The sequence below is a fragment of the Prinia subflava genome, chromosome 5 (assembly GCF_021018805.1).
Source record: "Prinia subflava isolate CZ2003 ecotype Zambia chromosome 5, Cam_Psub_1.2, whole genome shotgun sequence".
Taxonomy (NCBI): domain Eukaryota; kingdom Metazoa; phylum Chordata; class Aves; order Passeriformes; family Cisticolidae; genus Prinia; species Prinia subflava.
Window position 1 is genome coordinate 27449474 of NC_086251.1, and position 23326 is coordinate 27472799.

General features: G+C 36.0%; 1 protein-coding gene across 2 annotated transcripts in view; it reads right to left on the reverse strand.

Annotated features, from left to right (window-relative positions):
* Positions 1 to 617: 617 nt before the first annotated feature.
* The window catches only part of TTBK2 (tau tubulin kinase 2), an 84616-nt gene continuing 61907 nt past the window's right edge, over positions 618 to 23326 (reverse strand). The window contains exons 14-16 of one of the 2 annotated variants that reach the window (XM_063398617.1): positions 20810 to 21058; positions 9128 to 10401; positions 618 to 8143 (exon numbers count right to left, since the gene is read on the reverse strand). In XM_063398617.1, coding sequence (XP_063254687.1) covers positions 7675 to 8143; positions 9128 to 10401; positions 20810 to 21058 — 1992 coding nt within the window. In that variant the 3' untranslated portion in view covers positions 618 to 7674. The remainder of the gene's footprint in view (positions 8144 to 9127; positions 10402 to 20809; positions 21059 to 23326) is intronic. The other variant, XM_063398618.1, reaches the window with a different exon arrangement.

Consider the following 23326-nt stretch of genomic DNA (forward strand, 5'->3'; position numbering starts at 1 on the left):
AGCACTCAGATTCAGTAACAACTTCCATTCATTCATTTCTCTGCTATCTGCTGCTTAAGTTTATTGCATAGAGGGACACAAATCTCCTCAAGAGACTGTAAAATCTTAGCGACTACATCTAGACAGCTGATTATCCCCAAAAGAGGTTAATTATAGTGACCTCTGACTAAATAAAAAACTACAATTCTGAAGGCAAAAATGCCATCAGCAGCTGCCTTTCAGGACCACCGTATTGTTTCTTAAATTGACCTGATCTGGCTGTGCCAATCATTTATTTTTCAGATGAATACAGACAGAAAGGGTAAGAATAAATGGAAAGTCAGGTTTCTGTGGAGGCCCATTTCGATTTTTCTATTATTAATATACAACACATGAACTTACTAAATCAGTTAAACTTCCATTGATCCAATCATTTCAATTTGCAATATGAACATCTGATTCATGTTGCAGTAGTACCAATATATGCTTGCTTTTTACTTTCTTGAAACAGAGAAAAAAATCACTGCCAAAGCACTTTATCCATTTAAATTACAGAGTTACAATAGTAAAAACCACTGAAAAATATTTCAGCCAGAACTTTATAAGTTAATGAATCATTATACAAACACAATCAAGAATTGAAGTTTTGCATGCTGAATGAATATTTTATTTAGAACCAGTTTATAAAAATAAAATACAAAATAATTTGAAAACAAAACTTAAACATTGTACAAAGCCTTGATATGGTACAAATGAGAAAATAAATAATTACAACTTTATGTACAAATGACCATTACAAGGGCAATAACTCTTTATGCTCTTGGGTGCCTGAGCAAACTTAAATGAAAAGAATGGCTTAGAAGATTTCCAAGGAGGGGAAGAGAACTGCAATTACTGAGCAAGAGAATTTTAAGGACTCAACATCTGTCTTCCTCAATGGTAAAAAACAATCTTGGAACCACTTTCCACTTCATTTAATCACGCTGCAGACTTTACTATTGAGTACTTGATTTCTTATGGGGTGACAGTATTGTATTTTTAATTAATACACAGATTTAATTCTTTGTGGTATTGCCCAGAGATTTTAGATTAGCAGCCATTGGTTGGCCACTTCAAAAAGTCAGTGTTTGTCTGAAGGCATTGCTGGTGATTTCCTTAATTTACTAGTTTGGATATTCATAGGAAAACATTTGAAAATTGGCATCTGCTAGCACAAGCACTGCAACTTGAGTCTGGGCTGACTCTATAGAAAGAAAGTTAAAGGTTGAGCAAGAATTTCCAGTCTTGCTTTCTAGCCAATGAAAGTAAAGAGGATGCAGAGAATGCTGCTTGGCAACAAATCCAGATCTCCAGTCAGAGGAAACAGATGTGAAATTGCCAAAAAAATCCAAAAAACCTACTTCCTTTTGTGTCAAACCTTTATGACCTTACCTGCCATGCAGCAGATATGGGTTTAAAAGGATTTGAAGCCAGGCAGACCAAACTAATTACACTGCATCTCTTCTGTTCTGCTGTTACCATAGGCCCTTTACATGAAAGCTCAAAGATCAAGTGATCTCAAAACAAATACCAAATTAATTCCAGCTGAATTCCCATGGACACTTGTGGATGATCAGGCCCTCACATGAGTAGCCCACTTGTGGTATTGTTTTAAAAGAAACACATTGCACTCTTGGGCAAAGCTGGCTCTCAACAGTAATTCTTAGAGAAAAGGAGAGATCTGGAAGCATGTCATGTCATAATAACAATAAAAATGAAGCACTTTCCAATTTAAAATACAGCAAGTGCAGATTTTATATTCATAGAGTGAGCTCATCCTTTCAGTCTCTAATCAGGGAAAAGAGCCTTAACAAAACAGGACCTATAACAATTTTAATGAAGTTTCACCTGCACAAGAACAGCAAGAACTCTCATGGATCCAAGCTCTTCATGTAGAGGAGAAACAGGAGCACAGCATTTGGGTTTCTCATTATTACTGTTGAGAAAGGATGTGTTATCCTCAATGGAGAGTAAAATCAGCCAACCTGTTCAAACCTGGATGGCAAGAGTCATTGCAAAGTTAATACATCAGTCTTTGAAACAATGGACTCCTATACATTTTTCCTTAAAAAAAACCAACCAAACAAAAACCCCTCCTTAAAGACATATATTTAAAAACCTGATTATTTAAACCACATTAAAATGAGTGATAAATACTTTTTGGCATTTGACAATATCTTAAGATAATTCCTGACAGTTATTATATAATCCAGGCTGATTTCATATCATTTCTCTTTCACAAATATTATGTGTAGGGAAAAGGAAGACTGGCTCCAAGCAGACAGGTGAGGTATTCTTATGTGAAGTGCATGTTTATGCAATTTGATTAGCTAAGAAAAGTATGACCTATGCCTGTGTATTGCATGTAGTCAAAACATTGAACCTCACTTCCTTTTACCAGCATTCCTGCTAACCAAAAATTGTACTAATTACAGCCAAAGACATTTGAGCCGAAAGCAAAACAGCAAACAAACCCCATCAGTTCACTGTCTACTTGATTAGCTAAAAGAATTTGAATAAAAATATTATGCCCTGTTCTATAAATTTCACAAAGAGGAATCATAGAATCATCGGGTTGGAAAACACGCACAAGATCCAAGTTCAAATACTAACCTAGCACTGCCATGTTCACCATCCAATGAACACCCAAAGCTTTCGCCAGTTGAAGGAGGAATCATGGATAAACACCAAGGTCTTTATCCAGCCAACAGTTCTCTGACCGTTCCCAAAAGTGGAAAAGCATACAGAGAATGCACCACAGAAATCCTGGTGTTAACCTAAGCAGACCCTGACTCACTGAGAATGACAGGACAGACAAGGCTCTTGTCACCTCAGCATCAGTCCTGCATGAAAAAGCCACATATTACAGGCCTATGATGAGAAAGAGTTTGACTTTGAGCTCTCTTTTGTTCTCCTATTCCTTTTCAGAAGACTACTCTCTCATTTAAGGTATATATATAAAAATTGGAGGCACATATCATTGGTTTTCCATTAGACCCTTTTAAGGAATTGGAATAATCACATTCTTCTTACTAGAATTTATGCCTCTTAGTGTTCCATAAAAATGTTCAATTCATTACGGAAAAATTCTGTTTACAGGAAAAAGACTACTGTAAATCTGGCTTTATCTACATTCTCATCAAAGAGAAAAAGAAAAAAAATTAGAGGCATTACAGTCAACCATTGCGTAAATGTTACTGCAATAAGAAGGACTTACGGATATTTTGCCCAAGAAGGACTACAGGATCAGGTCTTGTAATATGAAAGGACACAGAATCAGAATTAGGGCATAGGAACATTGCAGTAGATGAAAAGATCAGCGTAAATCAAAGAAAAAGAGGCCTTGGCTCATTCTGGCAAATTAATTCCAGTGAACAGGATGGAATAGTTGAGACTCTTCCTATCTATATGTATATACACACATATGTATGTATGTATATATATATTTCTATATAATATACAGTATCTATATAAGTGTATATGTAGATACACTTATGTACAAATGTGTATTTATATATATATATAAAATCAAAATTGTGTGTTTTCCCAGCAACAGTTAATACCATAATACTACAAATCGTAGATGATAGAGCTCCAGCAAGTCTTTTTCAGATGAAAACTATTTCAAGCTATTTTTAAATATATAGGACCAAATCCTCTCTTATACATCAAGACTGTTTAGTGAGGTATGCAAGAAAGCTTGATCTCAAACATGCAGGCTTCAAGGTAAGAATATGTCCAGATTTCCCAAGACAGGATGTGGCTGGTGGCTGTAATGAATGCCTTGTGTCACTCTGCAGGGGTTTGCCTTCTGTATAATTATATATAACTAGCAGTTAAGACCTCATCTTGCTCCTGCCTTTGAGCAGTGAAATGTTCTACACTTACCAATCCTGCTCAAGCAGTAGATAAGTGCTTAGCATCATACAACTTGCCAACATTACTCTACTGTAGCACACTTTCTATTACTCTAGCAGGGTTTTACCTAAGTAGTAATTGGCATTTGTAATTAATAAAGAGCTTAATTGTTATTGATTTTTGAGACTGAAACTTAGATTGATTTTACCATGCAATATTGTAACACAAAAATCTGTGTGAAATGTTTGGTGATTTCAAGTTCTATTTTAGTTTAAAGGCTTCATGCCTCAGTTTCTCTAAAAAATGCTCCAAAGTGCTGGCCACAACAGAATACACCATAAAGAGGAAACGAGCATGTAGCATCTGCACCTGCTACATGTCATGGCTCCATTGCACTGCCCTCCAAAGAAATGGAGGCTTGAAGAAGACAAAGCAACAGCTCCTTGAATTTCATTATTTCCCAGCTAATATTCCTATATAATTTGCTGTGTGCTATACAGAGTAACTGTAGTAGTTTTGTACAATGGAGAAAAGTCTTCCCCGTCCCTGAAAATGTGTTGCAGATAACCTGCCATAAACTATTCCCACACACTCTGCACAAGGGTCACACACGTACATCGGTGGTTTTCTGCAGAGCCATCTCCACATTCAAATACTGAGGCTTAGGGAGTCCTTAATGATTATATAGGCCCTCTAGAAATATTAAGCTAATATTTATGTATGAGTTGGTCAGCTGACCATTACTTAATAACATTAACTGATTGCTATGTTAGACTACAGTAAGCAATTCTGTAAACTTTTGGGAGAAGGGTATCAAGCAAGAAAAAAATTCAAGAAGAGCAGGTAGCTCAAGCTAAGTTATTCACAATTGCTCCTCCATTCGCATCTTTGTGATTTTCTCCTTAGATCTTGTTGAATCCACGGTAAAAAAGCAACGGGGGGTACACAGTCCTTTTACCTTTTTCATCACCAAAAGAAGCCTGTGTCATCAATCCCAACCGATTTCTCTTTTCCTTTTTGGCATAGTTTACTATTTTTACATTGGCAAGTAGTTCAAGTACAAGTGATTTTCTACAGCATTGGTTTATTTTACACAGTAATGTCTAACAATGGACAAGCCTGGTTTTTGGAGACAACATAAAATAGGTGTTATATTCTTTCTCACCTGTAAAGCAGCTACCATTTCTGGATCCTGTTACACTAGAGAAAAAATACAAACACCTCAACTTCAGCATTTTCAGGCAAGGATGCATAAAGTTAGTACTTACGAAAACTGACAATGTCATGTAGGAATAAACGTACATGATGATAAGAAATGCTTTTCAGAAATAAGGAAAATAGTCATGGGCTGCCACGCCACCTTAACAAATAATTCCAGCAAGTGCCCAGGACAAAAATATCACAATGTGACCAAATTCTTTTATATGGTATATCATAAGGAAACATGTAAAACAACAGGAAGGAAAAGATGGAACTTGTTGTTCTCACATTCATCTGTTAGGTATTCATAGACTGTCACTGTTCCTACATGACAAGTACTCACAATTAAGAATTCACATTATGAAATAAAAATACCTTTTGGGTGTTTGTTCTCGTTCCATATGCAAATGTGCACATGAAATTAGAAATAAAAAAAAAAAAAACAAAACAAGCTGCAAGACAAAACATTGGCTGGTTGAGAAATCAGCAGTCCTTCAATTTTGTACCAAGGTATAAAGGCTATCAGAATGTGTGCATTCCAGATTTTTTTGGCGGGGGTAGGGGGAGACTAGAAGAGGTAAGTATATGGGAACTAACAGAAAGGGAGCTGTATTTTTTGTGGTCCATAAATTACAAATGAAAAATGAGAAAGAATGAGATTATATAAGCATATACATATATGTATATATAAATATTTATATTATATAATTTACCATGAGGACATGCAAGTATTGGTATAGCACCTATTATACAATATAATACAAAGGAATAGGACTTTCCAATGGTACAGTTTCTTCAGAAAAAGCAGGTATATCCTACCTATTGCATTCATCTGTAGTGCTTGAAACCTGAATGAAATTAAGGTTCCACACTGTGCTACATTACATATGGGAAACAATATACATAGTCATAGTAAGAAAAGAAAAAATCAACATAGTCTGACAAAGCAAGTGAAATTCAGTGCAGCTCTAGGGCAGCTTTAATGCAGCATTAGAATGTGTTAGCTCAGAGACAAAATATTCCCTTTTTAATCCAAAGGTATTCATTTGGCAGAGATTAAATAAAAAAGCACAGATGCTGGCTGAAGAGGCATATGACTACAGCAAGCAGATCAGTAATTGACAAGTCTCCTATGCATCCAGAGTCCCCACAACAGGAATCGTTCGGGATGAGAGCTGGCTGCATCTTTCTCAGGCTTGTGTTCTTGTGCGTCCCTATTCTAACCCACTACGCTCTTCTGAATAGAGCAAAAGGTGCTGTACCCTTCATTCCTGCAGAGCACGAGATGTTACTAACTAACTACCTAATAAAGTTGGGGGAATTAAACACCATGGGCTTATACTGAGAGTCAACAAAGTTTGGCTATGAAAAACACATTTGGGAAACAGAATAACAAGAACCCAATATAAAAAAGATCTCAGATTTCTTTTCGTATATTTTGCTTTGATGATTAATATTCTTACCCAGATTTTGTAAGGGTGTTAAGTATATTTCTGTCACCCCTAACCTATCAAGTTCACAAAGTAAACAATCTTCTCATCTCTGTTTCATCTTTCATGATTTTAGAAAACAAATTACCAAAAAAACCAAATCTTGATTGGTAATCATCTCTGCATTGTAAGATCTTTGGTTTAAGTGATCCATAATTAATGGAAAAACAAAAGTTAGCAATAACAAAGGTTCTTTTTTCAGTTGAATTAAGAGGGTAAAGAAAGGTTCTTATTTTCTAAATTACATTGCATTTTACTGTAAATCTTCAATATCCAATGAAGTGCATACATCTACTCCTTTCTCCCATTTCCTAGGAAGGAACGCTCTTCCAAATCCTACCAAATGTGGTTTGAAGAACCCCACTATGACTCCCAAAAAAACTGTATGATATAGAACTGAGAATCAGCTTCTTGGATCCTAATTACTGTTGAACAAATTTCTACATAATATTGGTGCAAAAACATCTTGTCAAATATTATTTTTTAAAATTTCATCAGTGTCAAGAAGGGGTAAGGTATATGATACTTAGGTAAAATATCTGTGCCATGATAGGGGACAAAATGAGCACTCAGTGACTTAGATGTGAATGCAGCTCAAAATGGAAGAAATTTATAAGTTAGAAATATCATCATCTAAACTGTGTGCTTTCTTAAAACTGCAAAGAAATGCATGAGCTGTACTTATCTCCCAAGTGGTGATGTCATTTTGGGAATAACCATTTCGGGTTTTCTTACATACGCCTTGCGTATTTTAAATTTTATTATTTTATTTTTTATTTTATTACTGTTTTAAAACACTCACCTTCAAGATACTTTTTCACTTTTAATACATTGCACCTCTTTGACTACCCAGTTATTCTTATCCTGGCCTCTACTTCTCATCTTGTGGATCTGCTTGCTGCCTGCTCTAAGGCAAAGCCTGGCCACTTATTTACACAGAATGCTTTCTCATGAATAGTTTACAATGGCTACTTTCTTTAAAATGTGCAGATTCAACACCTTTTTTTTTTAATATACTTTTTTTTGATTATTTTTTTAAATACACAGTACACGGACACAACATGCATCAGATTTAGGAGGAGACTTTATACCTGTCAAGGCCCAGTTCCTATCTGCTAAGCTTAGTAGTTGATTTGCTCTTTCCTGTGGAAGTCTTAGTGTTTGGGGAATGGTGGAAAGAACTGCCAGATCCTTTCAGACCATTCTTGCTTGTTTTGTTGCAGCAATGCTCTTGTTGGCAGGACCTCCTAGAAGATGAGGAGCCTGAATGGCTAGGAGGTGATTTACTCCTCCCAAAATGTGGGGATGAACTCCTCTGATCATGATGAGATCTCCCAGCCCGGGACGGAGAAGAACTGGCAGTACGGGGTAGAGAGGAGCTCCTAGGGGAGGCACTGGGGCTGCGGCGGGGGATGACAGGGCTTTTGGGTGGTGTTTTTGGACTATGTGGAGATCCTGGACTCTTACACTGGGTAGAACTCCTTTGTCTTTGAGATCCATTCTGCAGGATTTGAGCCAGACGAGAGATAAGATCTGAGTCCGAGCTGCTACTGCCTAGGACTCTGTATCTGCGCAACCTTAAGAAGAAACAAAGAAAGATTATTTCTATTTCCACCTATTCACTAAAATTCAAACAGAAACTCTGTATCACTAGAAACTAAGGAGAAGCTTGCATTGCTGAACAGGTATGTGGAGCTCAACTTCCCCACTAGATATAGGTGGTTTGGTCTAGGCTTTGGCTTCTGTCTTGTTCAGCTCAACACAGTATTTATATTTACACAAACTCACCCACATAAACAGCCTCAGTGTTTGCAGGATAACTGAAATTTCCTGGTGATGGAAGAAGTGCACTGAAGAACAGTGCTATTGCCAGTGTTTCAGAGGGGTACATCCATTCCTGCACACCATCAGTACACTCCCATACACAATTTTAAGGGATGACAAGGCCCACTGCAACTTCCTTCAAAGGATTTTGCACTCCTGTATCAAAATTATCCTTATCTTGGGAATGTAGACACTGGCAAAACTAGATTGTCTGCATATAGACGTGGCAAAGGGGAGGTCTTCTAAAATTCACTCTGCCCTCTTCTAATTAGTTGATTTACTTAGACATGATCATAGCTAATTGACTCAATGTTGATGGCAGGAATCTCCAAGTATTTACAATGTCTACATTAAGAACAGATTAATTTTGAAGGAGGCTGACTACAACAGCTCCTAAAAATTTCAATGGGCTTGTAAATAACTAGCAGTTCTAGAAAAATGACTTAATTTAAAAAAAATGTGTCAAGATTTAGTTATAGATTGTCAGGTTTCAAAATATCGAATACACATCTATTGATGTATTAGTTTTAACAGCAAATCAGGCTCATTCTTGTGTAACAGATTCTCCTCATTCATTCTCCAACAACGTAAAGTTTCTCAGAGAATTGAAGCCCAGCAATTTTTTAAAATTTAGTTAAAGGATGGAACTTCTACAGGATTACATCCTGCACAGTAACTGCAGTCTAGCTCAAATCCATTTTCAACTGGAAAATCTATTTCTATTTCCTCTGCATTACCTAGCTTCTACCCCAGGTCTAATAGGCGGTTTTCCTGGTGGTGGCCGAGGATAGAACTGAGCTGAACTTGAACTGGTGACTTGATCAGTAGTTGCCCAAGACACTGGCCTTGGAATCTTGCTTTTTCTGGACTGAGGGCTGCTTGGAGATAAAGAGCTATCTTCATTCTGCTTGCTGAAATGAGAATCCAGTGTCAATCTAGAAAATGAAGCTAAAACATCATCTTCAGAAAACGGTACTGGAGCAACAGCCATTTTTTCCTCCAGTGACTTATCAGAGGCACTTGAGAGGTCACCAAGGAAAGATTTGAGCTGTCTCTTTTCCATAAGTAACTTGACCAAGTCTGTCTGATGGGCCTTTTTTAGAAGAAGTTTTTCCTTTGCAGAAACAGAAGAGGAATCTGACATTGAGTCTATCTCTTGTGCTAAAACTGGGATTCGACTCTGCCTGAATACAAAAGAAGATTTAACTGAGTCCTTCTTAGATCGATAAGAATTTTCATTTTCTGAAATGCAGTGGAGTAACTCTCCATTTCTTGGAGCATTTTTCTCTTTTTTATTCTCCTGCTGCAAAAAAGTAGTAAGGGCCACTTGGTGGCATTTCAAATCTTGACTATGGACCTCTTCCTTATCAGAATGAAAACCGTTTTCCTGAATGGTTGCTGTTTTGCTTGCCTGTCTATTGACATGTGCATTACTAAGTCTTGAGGGAGACAATTCTGATGTTTTAGGTGCTATTGACTTCAGAACCTCATCTTGGTTTGGCACCAAACAGACAGGCCTTGACTTTGATTCTTGAGCTGCTTCAGTATTTGTTAGAGGTTCTTCCTCTGCAGATTTTGAGTTTCCTGGCAAAGAAGAATTCTGTTCTTTGCTTAGCATTTCAATGGCATCAGAAACCACTGGAAGCCCTTCTTCCTCAGCCTCCTCCACAGGAATATTTTCAAGTTCTTTCTCTTCCTGTATCCCATTGTGTTCAGATAGGTCCTTTTCATCACAGTCCAGGACATTGACAGATTCTTTGACAAGTCCTTCCCTGTCAAGCACCTCTTGACTAATATTAAGTATCAAATCTGGTCTGCTGGCATTGCATTCCATAGCTGGAAGTGCATCATCTGTCCCAACCAAACCTGGCAAATTTTCCTTTGGAGAGGACAGTTCCACGGTGTGTTCCCCAGAGTGACCATCCTGCTCTCTCCTCTCTAGCTGGTGGCCGTAGTGAAAGCTCTCTGAAGCAGACTGTGTGGATGCCACTGAAGGTCTGGGTATTGTTATCTGCATTGGAAAATTAAAGAAAAAGGTGAGAAATTCAGGAATGTTAGAAAAGTAACATCCTTTAAATAGCAGCTTTGGTTCCATGTCTTCAAGATACATTATATAATGATTCCTGTGACTCACAATGCTCAAATAATACCTAACTTCATAATGTAATGTAGATAATTAGAAAAAATTAGTCTATCATCCTAAGACAGAAATATGTAACATGTAAAAACAAACATAATGTCAGTGAAAAGTGTTGCAGTTAACAAGTAACCCCCGGGAAATGAGATCCAACCTAATGGGCAGATTTTTATTTATTTTACTTTAGTTTGAATACTCTTAGAATAAGTTGCATATAAACGTAAAATATTTAACAAGTACACAGCAATATTTTTAGACAAATACAGAAGACAACACAGTGATGTTTAGACTCAGAAATTCCATACTCATAATATATTTTTGCCCAGAAAAAGAAGTTCCTGAGTATCCAGTATTAGTTATTACTTTTCCTACTGAAGCTTATGCCACATTTTAACTAAGTAAACTAGTTAGGATATCTCCTTACCTAAGGTAACTAAGAAAATACTAAATACTTACACATCTAAATGTCCTAACAGGTCTGATCTGATAGATACAGGCAAAGCACTCCTAAAACCTGTACATGTCATTAAGACAGATTGCCTTTGAAAAACAGTTGGTTATGATGAGTGCTGTCTCTGGCACACAGCTTAATTGTTAGAGTTCATGTCCAGAAAATCGGAAACCTGCATTCATGTCCCTTCCTACTTGAAGGACATAAACCCACTTCCTCCAGTTCCCATCAAGCAGGGAAAAAACCCAAACTCCCAAAGGAGTCATTTCTCACCTTCCCCATTGAAGACAGGCCACTATCCAGTCACAAACACAAGAATCACGAGGTGAGAGGGTGAGAGAACACATATACAAGAGAGAGCACATAACAAGTTTTGTCTCTGGGAACATGGGAGGAATGCATTCTCATGTGAAGAGAAGTTCTACATTCTGGCTTATATATATTGGATGGAGTAAGTTGGTGTAAACAGTAAAAGAAAATATAAAAATCGAGGGGCTACCCTTACATCTTTCTCTACATGGACAGAGAGTTCAGCTCTGTTTTTCTTTCTATTCTGTAGCCTCATGAATCTGACACAATCAGTACTCAACAGAAAGTGAAAACTGGAGTCTGAGTTTGGTTAAAAACACTTTTTTGATGCACAACTGATAGAGGAGACAAATAGTGAAGTGTTGCTAGGATTATGCTGTGTTATAATACAGATTTTACATGATCTTGTTACAGAAATTATATATGGTGCTGAGCTTACTGGGCTGTGCAAGAGCTAGTACATTGGTACTACTGGCAATAGAAACCAAACCAAAGAGGGGAAACAAAAAAAAAAATCAACCAACCAAACACACAAAAAAAGCCACAGAGACCTACAGTAAGAGTCTACCTTTTCTCTCCTTTATCATTTGTTTTCAAGTTTGGGTCAATACAGTCCTCCATGTTTGCTGAATTAAAATGAGCAAAAATCTGAAGTAACTCAGTTTTGGTAAAACAGTCCTCCTTGTCTCCTCTTACTCTCAGTCCGGGTTCTTTCATTTGAAAGAAACACTATTTTCCTTTTGAGATAACGTAGCATTTCTTAGTTCAAAAGACTCCTTTTGAGAGAATCTAAGAATATCAGTTCAGCTACAGAAAGAACAGAGGAAATAGAGTTTTTTTAAGCAACTTCCCATGATTAGATCATTTAGTGCCTAAATTTTGAGTGTTAAAAAACAGTTTAGCAAGAACTCTGCACAAAAAGGAAAATGGATTAAACTGGAGGGGAAAAAAAAAAAGAAAAAACATCTATGAAATAGGGCAGCTGTCCCATTGGTTTTCATACATATATAGGAACTTGCCTGTCCTAAGACAACACATCTCCAGGTAGCCTTCACCGAGGGACTTGCTTTCATATGACAGAGGAACTTATTTGGTCTTTCAGACAAAAATCATCAGCTCATTTAAAAATTCTCATCTACAAGCTGGGTAAAAGTGGGTTCAGGAAATTTTAATGCAATATTGTCCTTGGAAGAGCAGGTTCAAATTTTGGAGAGATCACTTGAGGATTTGCTGTCCACTGAGCTCTGTCTTTAGCTCGTTTCAATACCTTGTTCTCCAGGGCAGCAGATGTATCTCAAAAGTAAGGACATGTAAAATATTCCCTTTTCCAAACTTTTCACTTGATGGGATGGTCTAGTTGCCAATTCAAATAACTCAGCATTAAAACACCAGAGTTGTCTTCCACCTACCTGAAGGATGAATTCCCTTAGAATAGCATGATCCTGCTAAGCTCTCAACTTATAGAGGTGAGACAACCTTAGGTATTTCTTTCAGAAGGATATTTACCTATTTGATATATTTTCAGAAGAATTTCAACTGCATTTAAATCCTCCTTTGCTCAAATATGTTTACATGAAAACTTTCTTTCCTTGTGACACCTCTCTCACATGTCAATTCTTTGCTAGAAGAAAGCACCTCAGGTATAAAGTTAATTTACATTTTTCAACAGACTTCATATCCTTTGCCACATCTGGAGAGAGAATTTTCTAGTCTTTCAGGCAGATCTTGGCCATACAGATTTAACCCATTCATTCAAGAAAGAGGAGACTAGTCTTACTGAACAACCTACAATCAAATAGGCAGGAGCTATTAGTGAGAAAGAAACACTGAACAAACAGAGAAAAGAAAAGGATACTGGATTAAGTATCAGTAAAAACCCAGTCCTACTGAGTAATGCATATTTCCAGAAATGGTTTTTTACACATATATCACTTTCTTGATTTGTATTCACTAACAAACAAAAGTTTGTTTTCTCACATGGTCAATAAACCTCTTATTAGTCTTCTCAAAGTGCAAGAACTGAGTTATATCCCTGCTAGGCTTGACATTTTACCAATATGTGCAAGAAACTGAAAGGGTAACCATAAATAATCCTATTTTTATTTCTTGTGCCACTAAATACACCCTTATCCTATGCAAATTTTTATGTTTAATCATGTCAGTTATGTAAAACACTGAACCTGAGGAACAAAGATTACAATTCATCTAAAAAGTAAAATAAGGGGAATACAACTTAAAATCCTACCTTTCAGCTCACTATGATAACTGGTTTATAACACTGATTATTGCAATTCCCATACTTCAACAGGCATTATGTGATACAACAGATGACTAAAAATGACTGAGACAATATATGGAACAATGAATTCGAGGTTCTCCTTTCACTCCAAAATATTTGAATGAAATTACTACCACCAGTCTTGAATCTTTTGGCTTCCCCTAAACAATTTCCAGATTCCTTTCTGTTTTCTCAAATTCACACTTGAACCAAGATGAGAAATTATCCTGCATTTCTTCAAGAAATTTTATGCGACAGTGAGTGGGATGCCAAGAAGGAAAAAGAACAAAACAACAACATGAATATCTCTCAGACATCATTTATGACATTTGGTAAACTTTCCTCCTTTTAAACATTTGACAGGCTGCAATAGTAAGTGATATGCTTCCATGAATGCCTCTGTGTACATATACAGCTAATTGTAGAGGAATGAAATACTGAGTTTAGGTCTGCAAAGTTGCTGAGTCTGAAAGACATTAAGGTGTGAATATGGATTATTGTACAATATCAGCAAAAGCTTCTTCCTTCCACTCATGATGTCTGATACTTCTGCATGTCAAGTGCTGCCAGGACTTCAGGCCTCTTAAAAACATGGTGTACAGACTTGTTTCCTGCTAATCCTGCCATTATTTGTAATTTCTCGTATTATTACACCATCATTATATTACTGGACATTCTGAAGACACTTCACCTAATCAGTTTACTCTTCAGAACATCCTTTCTAACTTAGTAAACCCTGAAGCTTTTGTATCCATGTATCTTTTCTCTTTCTGCTGCTTCTTTTTCACCCATGGTTAGCTCTGTAACCAGCAGGAATACAATCAGTGTTAGCACAAGTCTGCAACTTTGGCAAGACCAAAAAATTCTCCCTAAATCTTTCCAGTTCACCAGCTTCCTCCTACTTCATGAGTTTTCTTTACTTATGTCTCGTCATTTCTATTTCCTTGCACAACATTATGCCTCTGCAAAGAAATTTGGACTGCAGGTTGCATGAAAGTGCCAAGGGCATATAAGTTCAGTGTCCTGTAATTAACTGCGAGTGCCATTCTCATATCAGTAAACCACTGCCGTGCTTCACATCTTGGCAGACAGCTCACAGCTTCCTGTTCAAAACAGACCTACTTCCCAAAATCCTCCCTTACCTACTACTATCACTCCTACTGACTTTCTAGAGTGCAAGCCTTTGTATCCCTTACATTGCATTCCCAGATTAAGCTCACAGCAGGGAAGTTAAAGATAATCAATTATATGTTTACTAAAGTGTGTTGGCTGTTTCTACAAATAGACTAATATGGCAATAAACAGGAGAAATACCTGGCTGTAATTCAGTGCTATGGAACATCAGACTAGAAATGATTGTAAATTTTGGTACTGAATCCCTTTCAATAGCTCCATATATATAGTAGTGCAAGCACTGCAGGCATTCGTAGGAACTGCTGGTCCTCAGGACACCATTTTTTGGTAAAAACTCGCATGTGGCAGGCCCTAATCCTAGATTAAAGAGAAGAAACATATGAAGATTTTTTAATATCTATCTGAAAAGAGGCACATGTTGCCCTCCACAACTCTTCAGATATATTACTTCTTCTATAATGTTAATTTTGGCATTGATTTACATGGAGGTTGTGAGAAATGGGAAGAGGATGGAATAAGATGCAGAGCTATAAATGTACAACTCTGTTTCCAAATTCTCTAATGTGATAGGGAGCTTTTAAGGATAAAGAACATAGAGATCTACAGTCTTTCTCTAAGGTTTATTAGCCATCGCCCAACTTCTGAATTCTTTAAACATCCTCCCTTTTCAGTTATTCCTATACCACTTTTCAAATAAAATAAGATTTCTTTTAATTGTTCTAACATAAAACTATATCCTCAAATATCCCACAGGGAAAATATTGATTGCTCTAAAAATAGTATCTTTAATTGCTTTTAGAGAATGACTGTGACTGTAAACAAGTAGCTAATTAGTTTTGTAACATGACTAAAACAAGAACTCATTCAATTTGAAATTACTTCTATATAATAAGCAGCATAAACCAGTTGAAGAACATTCCTGAAATTTACTGCTACAATGGAAAGCAGAGGCACTTACAGACTATTACTTCATAGCACTCATGTAATACTCGTGTGATACTGCTATTAAAATGGTCAGTATTGTAGTATTTTTCTTGAGTTCCACAGAAATGGTTCTTTTCAAACAAAGAAAACATTAATTTGCCATAATGCATAGTTCAGAGGTGTGAAGTTTTTTCACTGTAATTACAGTTTTCACTTAAATTACAGTTTAATTACAATTTAAATCACATGTGATTTTAGTAATAGAAGAAAAATATTTGAAGAAATAAATACTTCGAAATTAAATATCTTATGGATTGTTCTATAGACAGTATGTACACTTATCTACACGCACAACATTAATTATATTCATTAGATGAATTAGAACATAATTACATGAGAATTAATCATTAGTAGTTATGTTCTGAACTGTAACCATCTATGTATTTCAAGATGATTATAGTATGAAGTGTCATCATGGAAACAATTGCTGATCCCAGAGTTAATCAGCTCTCCTTGGGAAATCCCACAGACCACTTAGCTTTCCTGAAACATCTTTATTTATTTTATGCTAATGAAATGATGATGTTAGAAAAATGTAATAAATCACATATGTTTTGTATAGGATGGGCATTTTGAAAGAATAATTTAAAAAAGGAAAAACTGTAACTTCAAGGACAGACAAGAACAGCTGAAACCTGTGATTTCCAGTTTTGGGAATCTTAAAAGCACTGCTGATGCCAGACAACACAAAATTTAAAACAATTATAAATTCATAAATGTTTGGGGTTTTTTGACTCAATGTATGTGGATGCTATTACCAAGGTTAATTCGTTGTCCAGACCTTCAAGACTTTTCTGTTGCTTCTAGTAGAGAAACCTGCAGAAGCAGAATGGTCAAGAATGGTTCTGTCACTAGAGAGGGAAATGTTCTCTACAGCAACACACCATTTGGAAAAATAAAGTCTCTCATGCTGACTGCTTGTCCTCAACTCTTAATTACTCAATTTACAACTTGGAAAGTTCCCATTGGAAGAATTTAACATGCTGCACAATTTAATTCTTCTTTACACCGAAGGCAGATGTGAACAAAGTATGCCTGAAGAATTTCCTTCAGACAAAAGATTGCCCTGAAAAGGCAGCAATTAGATTTCTGTGTATCAAGCAATTTCCTCTGACACTTGGATAAAAGTAACAAATAAAATTTTTACTTATTTGCATTAGAAAAAGAGTGTATACAAGAAAATTCTTCTAGAAACATTACCAATATGAGATCCAGTTGCTTAAAAGAATGTGAGCAAACCAGGCTAAAATTTATTGAAGAATTAACAGTTATTAAGAATAATCTTGTCATGAATGAGCTGGTACAACATCTGTCCATTTTCCCTAATTAATAAAATCAAGTCTACTGCATATGAAACAGTTCTAGAACCTACAGACTCGGCTAATTCCTTGAATTTCTGCCTTGACTAAAACAAGGAAGAACTTAATTTAAACCTCATGCTGACTCAATATAGTTTCCATCAGGACAAGCAACAAGAGGCATAACAATTCTGTAAAATCTGAAATTAGAACCTTTTTTCTACAGACAAACTATGGCTTTAACCACGGCAGCAGTAAAGCAGACTCACTGAACAGAGAAAACATTTTCCCTCTTCTTTCAAGAACACATCTATTTGATAATGTTATGCCTTGAAAATGAAGTTTAGAAGAGGATTTTGGACAAATGTATCCCTTCATGATATTTTAAATTCTAAACGAGAGTGTTAACTAGCTGAGTTTTACAGTAATCCCACCATACATGCCAAGTTAACACCACTGACAAATTTGAAAAGAACACTTTGGGGTTTAGTTTGTTTTTTTGTGGTTCTAAAAAGGATTGTTAAATGTGAAAACAAATATAAATTTCATTCTCTTGCTATTGCAGACTAGTGAAACCTCCTAGAACTAGTTCATTAAAAAAAGTAAAATTTACAACAGTTATGTCCACTCCTGGCTCATAAACCTGAAACATGCAAAATAAAAAAACAATTATAAGGGATATGCATTCTTTCTCTAAATAACTCTTGAACATGTCAAGAAGTCTTATCTTATTCTTCCATAGATCCCTGAATTCCAGTGAGATGCTTAAAAATTAAGTAAATTTTCTAGCTCAGATCAGTATATTATTTCTCATCTTGGATATGACTATGAAAGTGATGGCTTACATTTCCATAGCTTCTCGTGTAGGAATATTTCAGAGCACTTTGTAACTAATTATATAAGTATATAATTACAAAATATTTTTAAATGTTCCAGTAAGGTAGAAATTTGAGAAATTTAAGAAGAAGAGAAAATATTTGTATAAGTGCCAACTAATTCTAATTGCTTAACCTGAGAGAGGCAGATATCCTTCCCTAGCAAAATTAATAACCATAAAATAATTAAATTTAAATTAGCCTCCCTGCACATACCTGATTAAGCACACTGAAAAAAGAAAATACACCTGAATAACAGACAAAACTGGAATCCACCTTTGTTAAGGGCTGTATCATATTGTAGAGCAGCCAGTTTAGAAGTATTCCAGATTGATGCAGTGGCTGGAAGAGGTGCTCATTATCTTATTGCAGCATTAGAGCTGAGAAACCAGAGATAAAAATCTAAGATCACTGATTTTGATTGTTTCTTAAGACACAGCTACACATTTAGCACTACAACTACTTAAGCAGTATCTTCACACATGGCCCTGGCCAATAGCTGCTGCACTCACATCACCTTTACCTTGACCTCACACAACACCCATTGCAGCTCTCTAAATGAGCAGAGAACTCATCGGGTTGAAAAATTCACAGAAAGAAAGAAAAAGGTTGGGTTTCAAGAGGATTTGCTGTACAATTTGACCATGCTGTAGATGAGGATACCAATAGCACTCCAGACACACTCTTGATACCCAAGTACAAAGAATTCATGTTTTTTTATGAGCTGTAATGCTGCCACACTCTTTTCTTTATGCTGCAAGTTGAATAACTAAGGAGAGCTGAAGCAAAACCCTCCAATTCTCTTTCATTATTTATGTATGGCAAGACAGGAGTCCTCTATTGAACAAATATAGACCGACCTCCATCCTACAGCCTCTCTGCACTAGTGAGCAGAGAATATACAGAGATTTCACAACCTCCTCTATCTGATACCAAAGTACAGGAAGATAGGTTAGAGTTCCTGAAACCTCATTCATCAAAAATCTGGAAAGAAAGTCGATTTGCTTGACTTCAGAAACAAATGTATCATTTCTTATTTTTTAATATGTGAAACTAAATTCAAGAGTACAGATCCCTGACCTCTGTAATTCACTAGTTATGAATGCTGAACCAAATTGCAGACTGCAGGAAAGATGGGAAAATATATTCAGTACCAAATATTTATACAAATTAACATAAATGACATTAAAATTCTTTTAAATATTTAAAATATGTCCAAAAAGAAGGACTTGCAAAAGTTTTTGAATTCTTCAGTGAGCCATGAACTACATGACGCTTTCATTGTTGGCATGAACTAAACAATCATGTGCTTGTTTTTTTCATAAGAAATGACAAACTGGAAATTCTTAACACAGTGAGGACTTTCAAATCATAGTTAAAAAAGCAACACAACAGCCCAACACTTACCAGGTAAAAGGAAAGAGGTTTAATGCTCACTCCACCAAGTAGCAGCACCTGGCACAATGCCAGGTCTTCTTCACATGACAAACTACATCACTTTGCAGCCCTTATTAATATTGCAGCTGTATTTATTTTTTGGGTACTAAGGAAGCCAGAGAAGACCCTCTGTGCCAATTTGCTTTTTCTGAGCATTGTGCACATTTTGCTAAGTTTGCTAATTACACCTGCAATAGATTCTGATTGAAAACCTTAAATTGTAGCTACATAGAAAAAACAAAACAAATAAAAAACAAACAAAACAAACAAAACCCCAAACAAACAAAAAAGGTAGGTAATTTTGCATCCTAGGATACAAATCAATGCTGAAAAATACTGAAGCTTAACTCATAATGAGTTAATTTCTCCTAAGTCCCTTGCCCTAGTCAATACATCAGCCATCATGAAGAATATGGTATTTTGGTATCCCATCACATTCACAATCACGAACATTGGGGAGCTACTGTTTGTTTTCATACATCAAGCACAGAAATATTTTTTTAATACTCAGCTGAAAAACAGTCAGAAGTTTGCCTTGCTATCATACACCAATGAGCCTAAGGAATTTTGGAAGTAACTCAGGTTGCTAGATTACTTTTAATATCAATACTCTTGTTCATTCTTCACTGAAAAACGAAAATCCATCTGCAATGCAGTACTGTTTATACTGAAAAATACATTGGAAATGAAAGGCAACACAAAATATGATCCAAATGAAATATTAATGGTAAAATGATGATGTTAGACTTATGCGTTAATGCTATGCCATACTGCTTTACCCAACAATGCAAACAGATGCTACTTAGCAAATCTCAACATTTTTGTGACTAACACAAAAAATATTTCAATTATGATTGCAAGCCTTCATCTTTCATATTGAAATAAAACTGGAAATACAAAGCTATAAAAAGTCCCCTTTCTGTAGTGACATTTTTTATTACCTGTAACCCCTGGTAATTGCTATCTTTATTTTATATATTGTAGCAGGGGGAAAATTTATTATTTGCTAATTTCCAAAGAAACAATCTGACTATTTCTAGATCACTTTTTGTCACATTTAAATCATTTAGGATAGTCCAAATTTTAATATGGGTTCCCAATTTGAAATTCAGCTGATACTGTGATTATAGGAACCTATTATTCTTAGTTTTAAATAAAGCAAAAAAAAATTTTTTTTCTAGATTTTATAATCCTATCTTTTTTCAACAGAAAATCTTTGAGGAAGTGAATCTGTCTTACAGAACGTCCAGATCTTAACCTGAATAACAGCTCTTTAAATACTCCCCTCTTCGAAGTAGGACAATATATCTTCCTCACAGAGTATTCCCAACTCTATTCCTGGAAAAGATCCATTCTTACTCCCCAACTTGATCTTTCAAACCATTTTCAGGATGCTGTGTATAGCAGTATGACTAGCATATGCCTACTACCAGACCGTGCAGAGCAACTGAAAATGTGAGACTTTGCAGATGACTGCTACAATGCAGGCACCTCTATGAAGACAAGGCTTATTCACCTGCTCAGGCTGTGCTTTTGAGATGCGAATGACAGGGGGGAGCTTGTTGCCACAGGGAATGACAGGAAGCTGCCTACGACCAGTTGAGCGGGAGGAAGAGGAGTGGCTCTCAGCTGACTGACTCCTTGGTAAACCAGCCTCCCTCAGAGGGTCCGAGTGGGCCGATAGATAGGCTATAGGGCTCATGGTGCGGAGGATGGGACTTGAAATTCTTGGAGTGGAGAAATGCAGCATATGACATGAGCTGAGCTGTGAGAACAACATGGCGGGGAAGAAAATAAGGTTGAATATACTTCAGTAATTCTTGTTTATGTCTTGCCTATATGCATCCCCTCAAAAACCATATTCATAACTCCCTAAGAGGCTGAAAGTTCATCATTTAAAAGGTGTTTTAACTTTGATCTTCACATTTTCCATCATCCATTTTCAAGAATCCAATATCAAAATCAAGAGTAATCATCATTTCTCTAGCTGGCCTTTTCATTCACTCAGTCTCAAAATCGTAGAATCATTTAGGTTGGAAAATAAATCAGATTCTTTAAGTCCAATATTGCAACTATTATAACTGCTCAGTAACCATCTAGGGCAAATTTAATAAACTAATAGAGTCTGTTTCAAGGACACTGTGAGCATCAGTGGATAGCTGGCTAGTTGATCATTGACTGATCCTTGTAAACACTTAGCACTTTCGCACATCATATCCGTGTTTCTGAAATTCCACATTTATAGCAGATACACCTTTGCCACCGTGCCAGTAGCAGCATACATTAAGAACTGCACCCACCAGGATTAATCAATAAGGTTAATATTAAACAATTCTGATGAAATTTCCCAAATATGTGACTAAACTAGGATGATACACTGCCCTGGAGAATCAAGAACAATTGCTTCATCTTGAACTACAATAATTCAAGCATTTAAATAAGAGGTTAAGAAAAAAGAATAGGAACCGTAAAGTATTCCAAACTATTAATTTTAGTACATAAAGTACATTTTTAAATTGCTTATTGATGATTATAATAAAGCTATAGCTTTGCTATACAAAGCTAAAATCAACTGGATTTTTGCAAGACATTTTCCAGCACTGAATAAATATCTGATGATGACACATTTAAATATCTGTAAATGAGATTGCTATACATAGTTTGCAATTCTTTGTTCCAATTACAGTTAGAGAAAACCATGTAGAGTAGAGGTAAGGAAATTTTTTTACAAGCTTCATGCTTCATGATAGTATTTGCAATTCTAACCTATATCCTCTGGAAAGCAAGAGCATCTAGCAAGCACTTCCGTTTCTAAGGAAAAGGTATCTTTTAATTATGTCAATACTAAAGCTTCAGTTCCCACAATGAATAGCTGACTTGCAACTAGAAAAAAAAGTATTTCCAGTGTCTCATAAAAGCAGCAAATGAGGATAGAAGGTACATGAAAATTAAATTACTTACAACTCATAAATAGAAAGAAATAGAAATTTAAAGCTTTAAAGCTTTTCATAAAACATAATAGTATCTTGACATACAAAAGTTCCATTTCAGCATATAGAAATAAATATTTCTAAATAATAAAAATAAATAGATTCACACAGTAAACCCTCTTCCATAACACACACACACATATATACACATCTACATGAATTTGTGTTGTCAGCCAAGTAGGACCAAAGCAAACTGTTAAGTTAAATGAGTAAGATGAAAATGGAAAGAGCTGTTACATGTTTAATTACTTCAAATCCATTATTTCTTATTTACTGAAATGTCTGCTTGACAAATATATGTTGCAAGGTTTTGTGCATGCACTGTATGGATTTCTTTGCAATTCAATACAAACACAGAAAATTAATGAGGCTGTGGGTCCACAACATGGAAAGTCCAGCTGTAGCCCATTAGTACCCAGTGTAGGAAAAGAAAACTGGAGCCGTATGATGCAAAGTGCTGCTCCAGTATAAATTCACTATTAGTGTACATCAACTCAAACACTTTTGACCAATTAGATTCATACCAGTAGATATTACAGCAGAAATCACACACTGTCCTGCAGCCAAAATCAACATTAAAGCCATTATTAAAGCATACAGTCAGCATGTATACTCTTAGCATGCTCTGAGTAGTTCAACAGATTCGTGACACTGTGCCTACAACTAAGCCAGATCAAACTGGTCTTTGCTGGTAGCACACAGAACCTGTATTACAACTGGAAAACCAAGACTGATAACATGAAAAATACTTCTCTTACCTGCAGGCCTTTTTCGTAATAGAGAGCATAATTTGCTGTAATTCTTTATGCCTGAGACTTTCTCACCCCCAAGCCAATAGCTTACAGATTTTTCTCCCTTATTTTTTGAGTTCAGGATTCCTTTCTTAACTGGTGCAACTTTACATTTTTAATAGAATGCTGATGTTCTGTATAGCAGGTGAGAAGTGATATTATCAACGATTATAGGAAGTCCATATACACATACAGTTTCAGGAAGAATATTTATCTACAAATGGAAGGACTGTAGACCAGAAATTTCTTTCC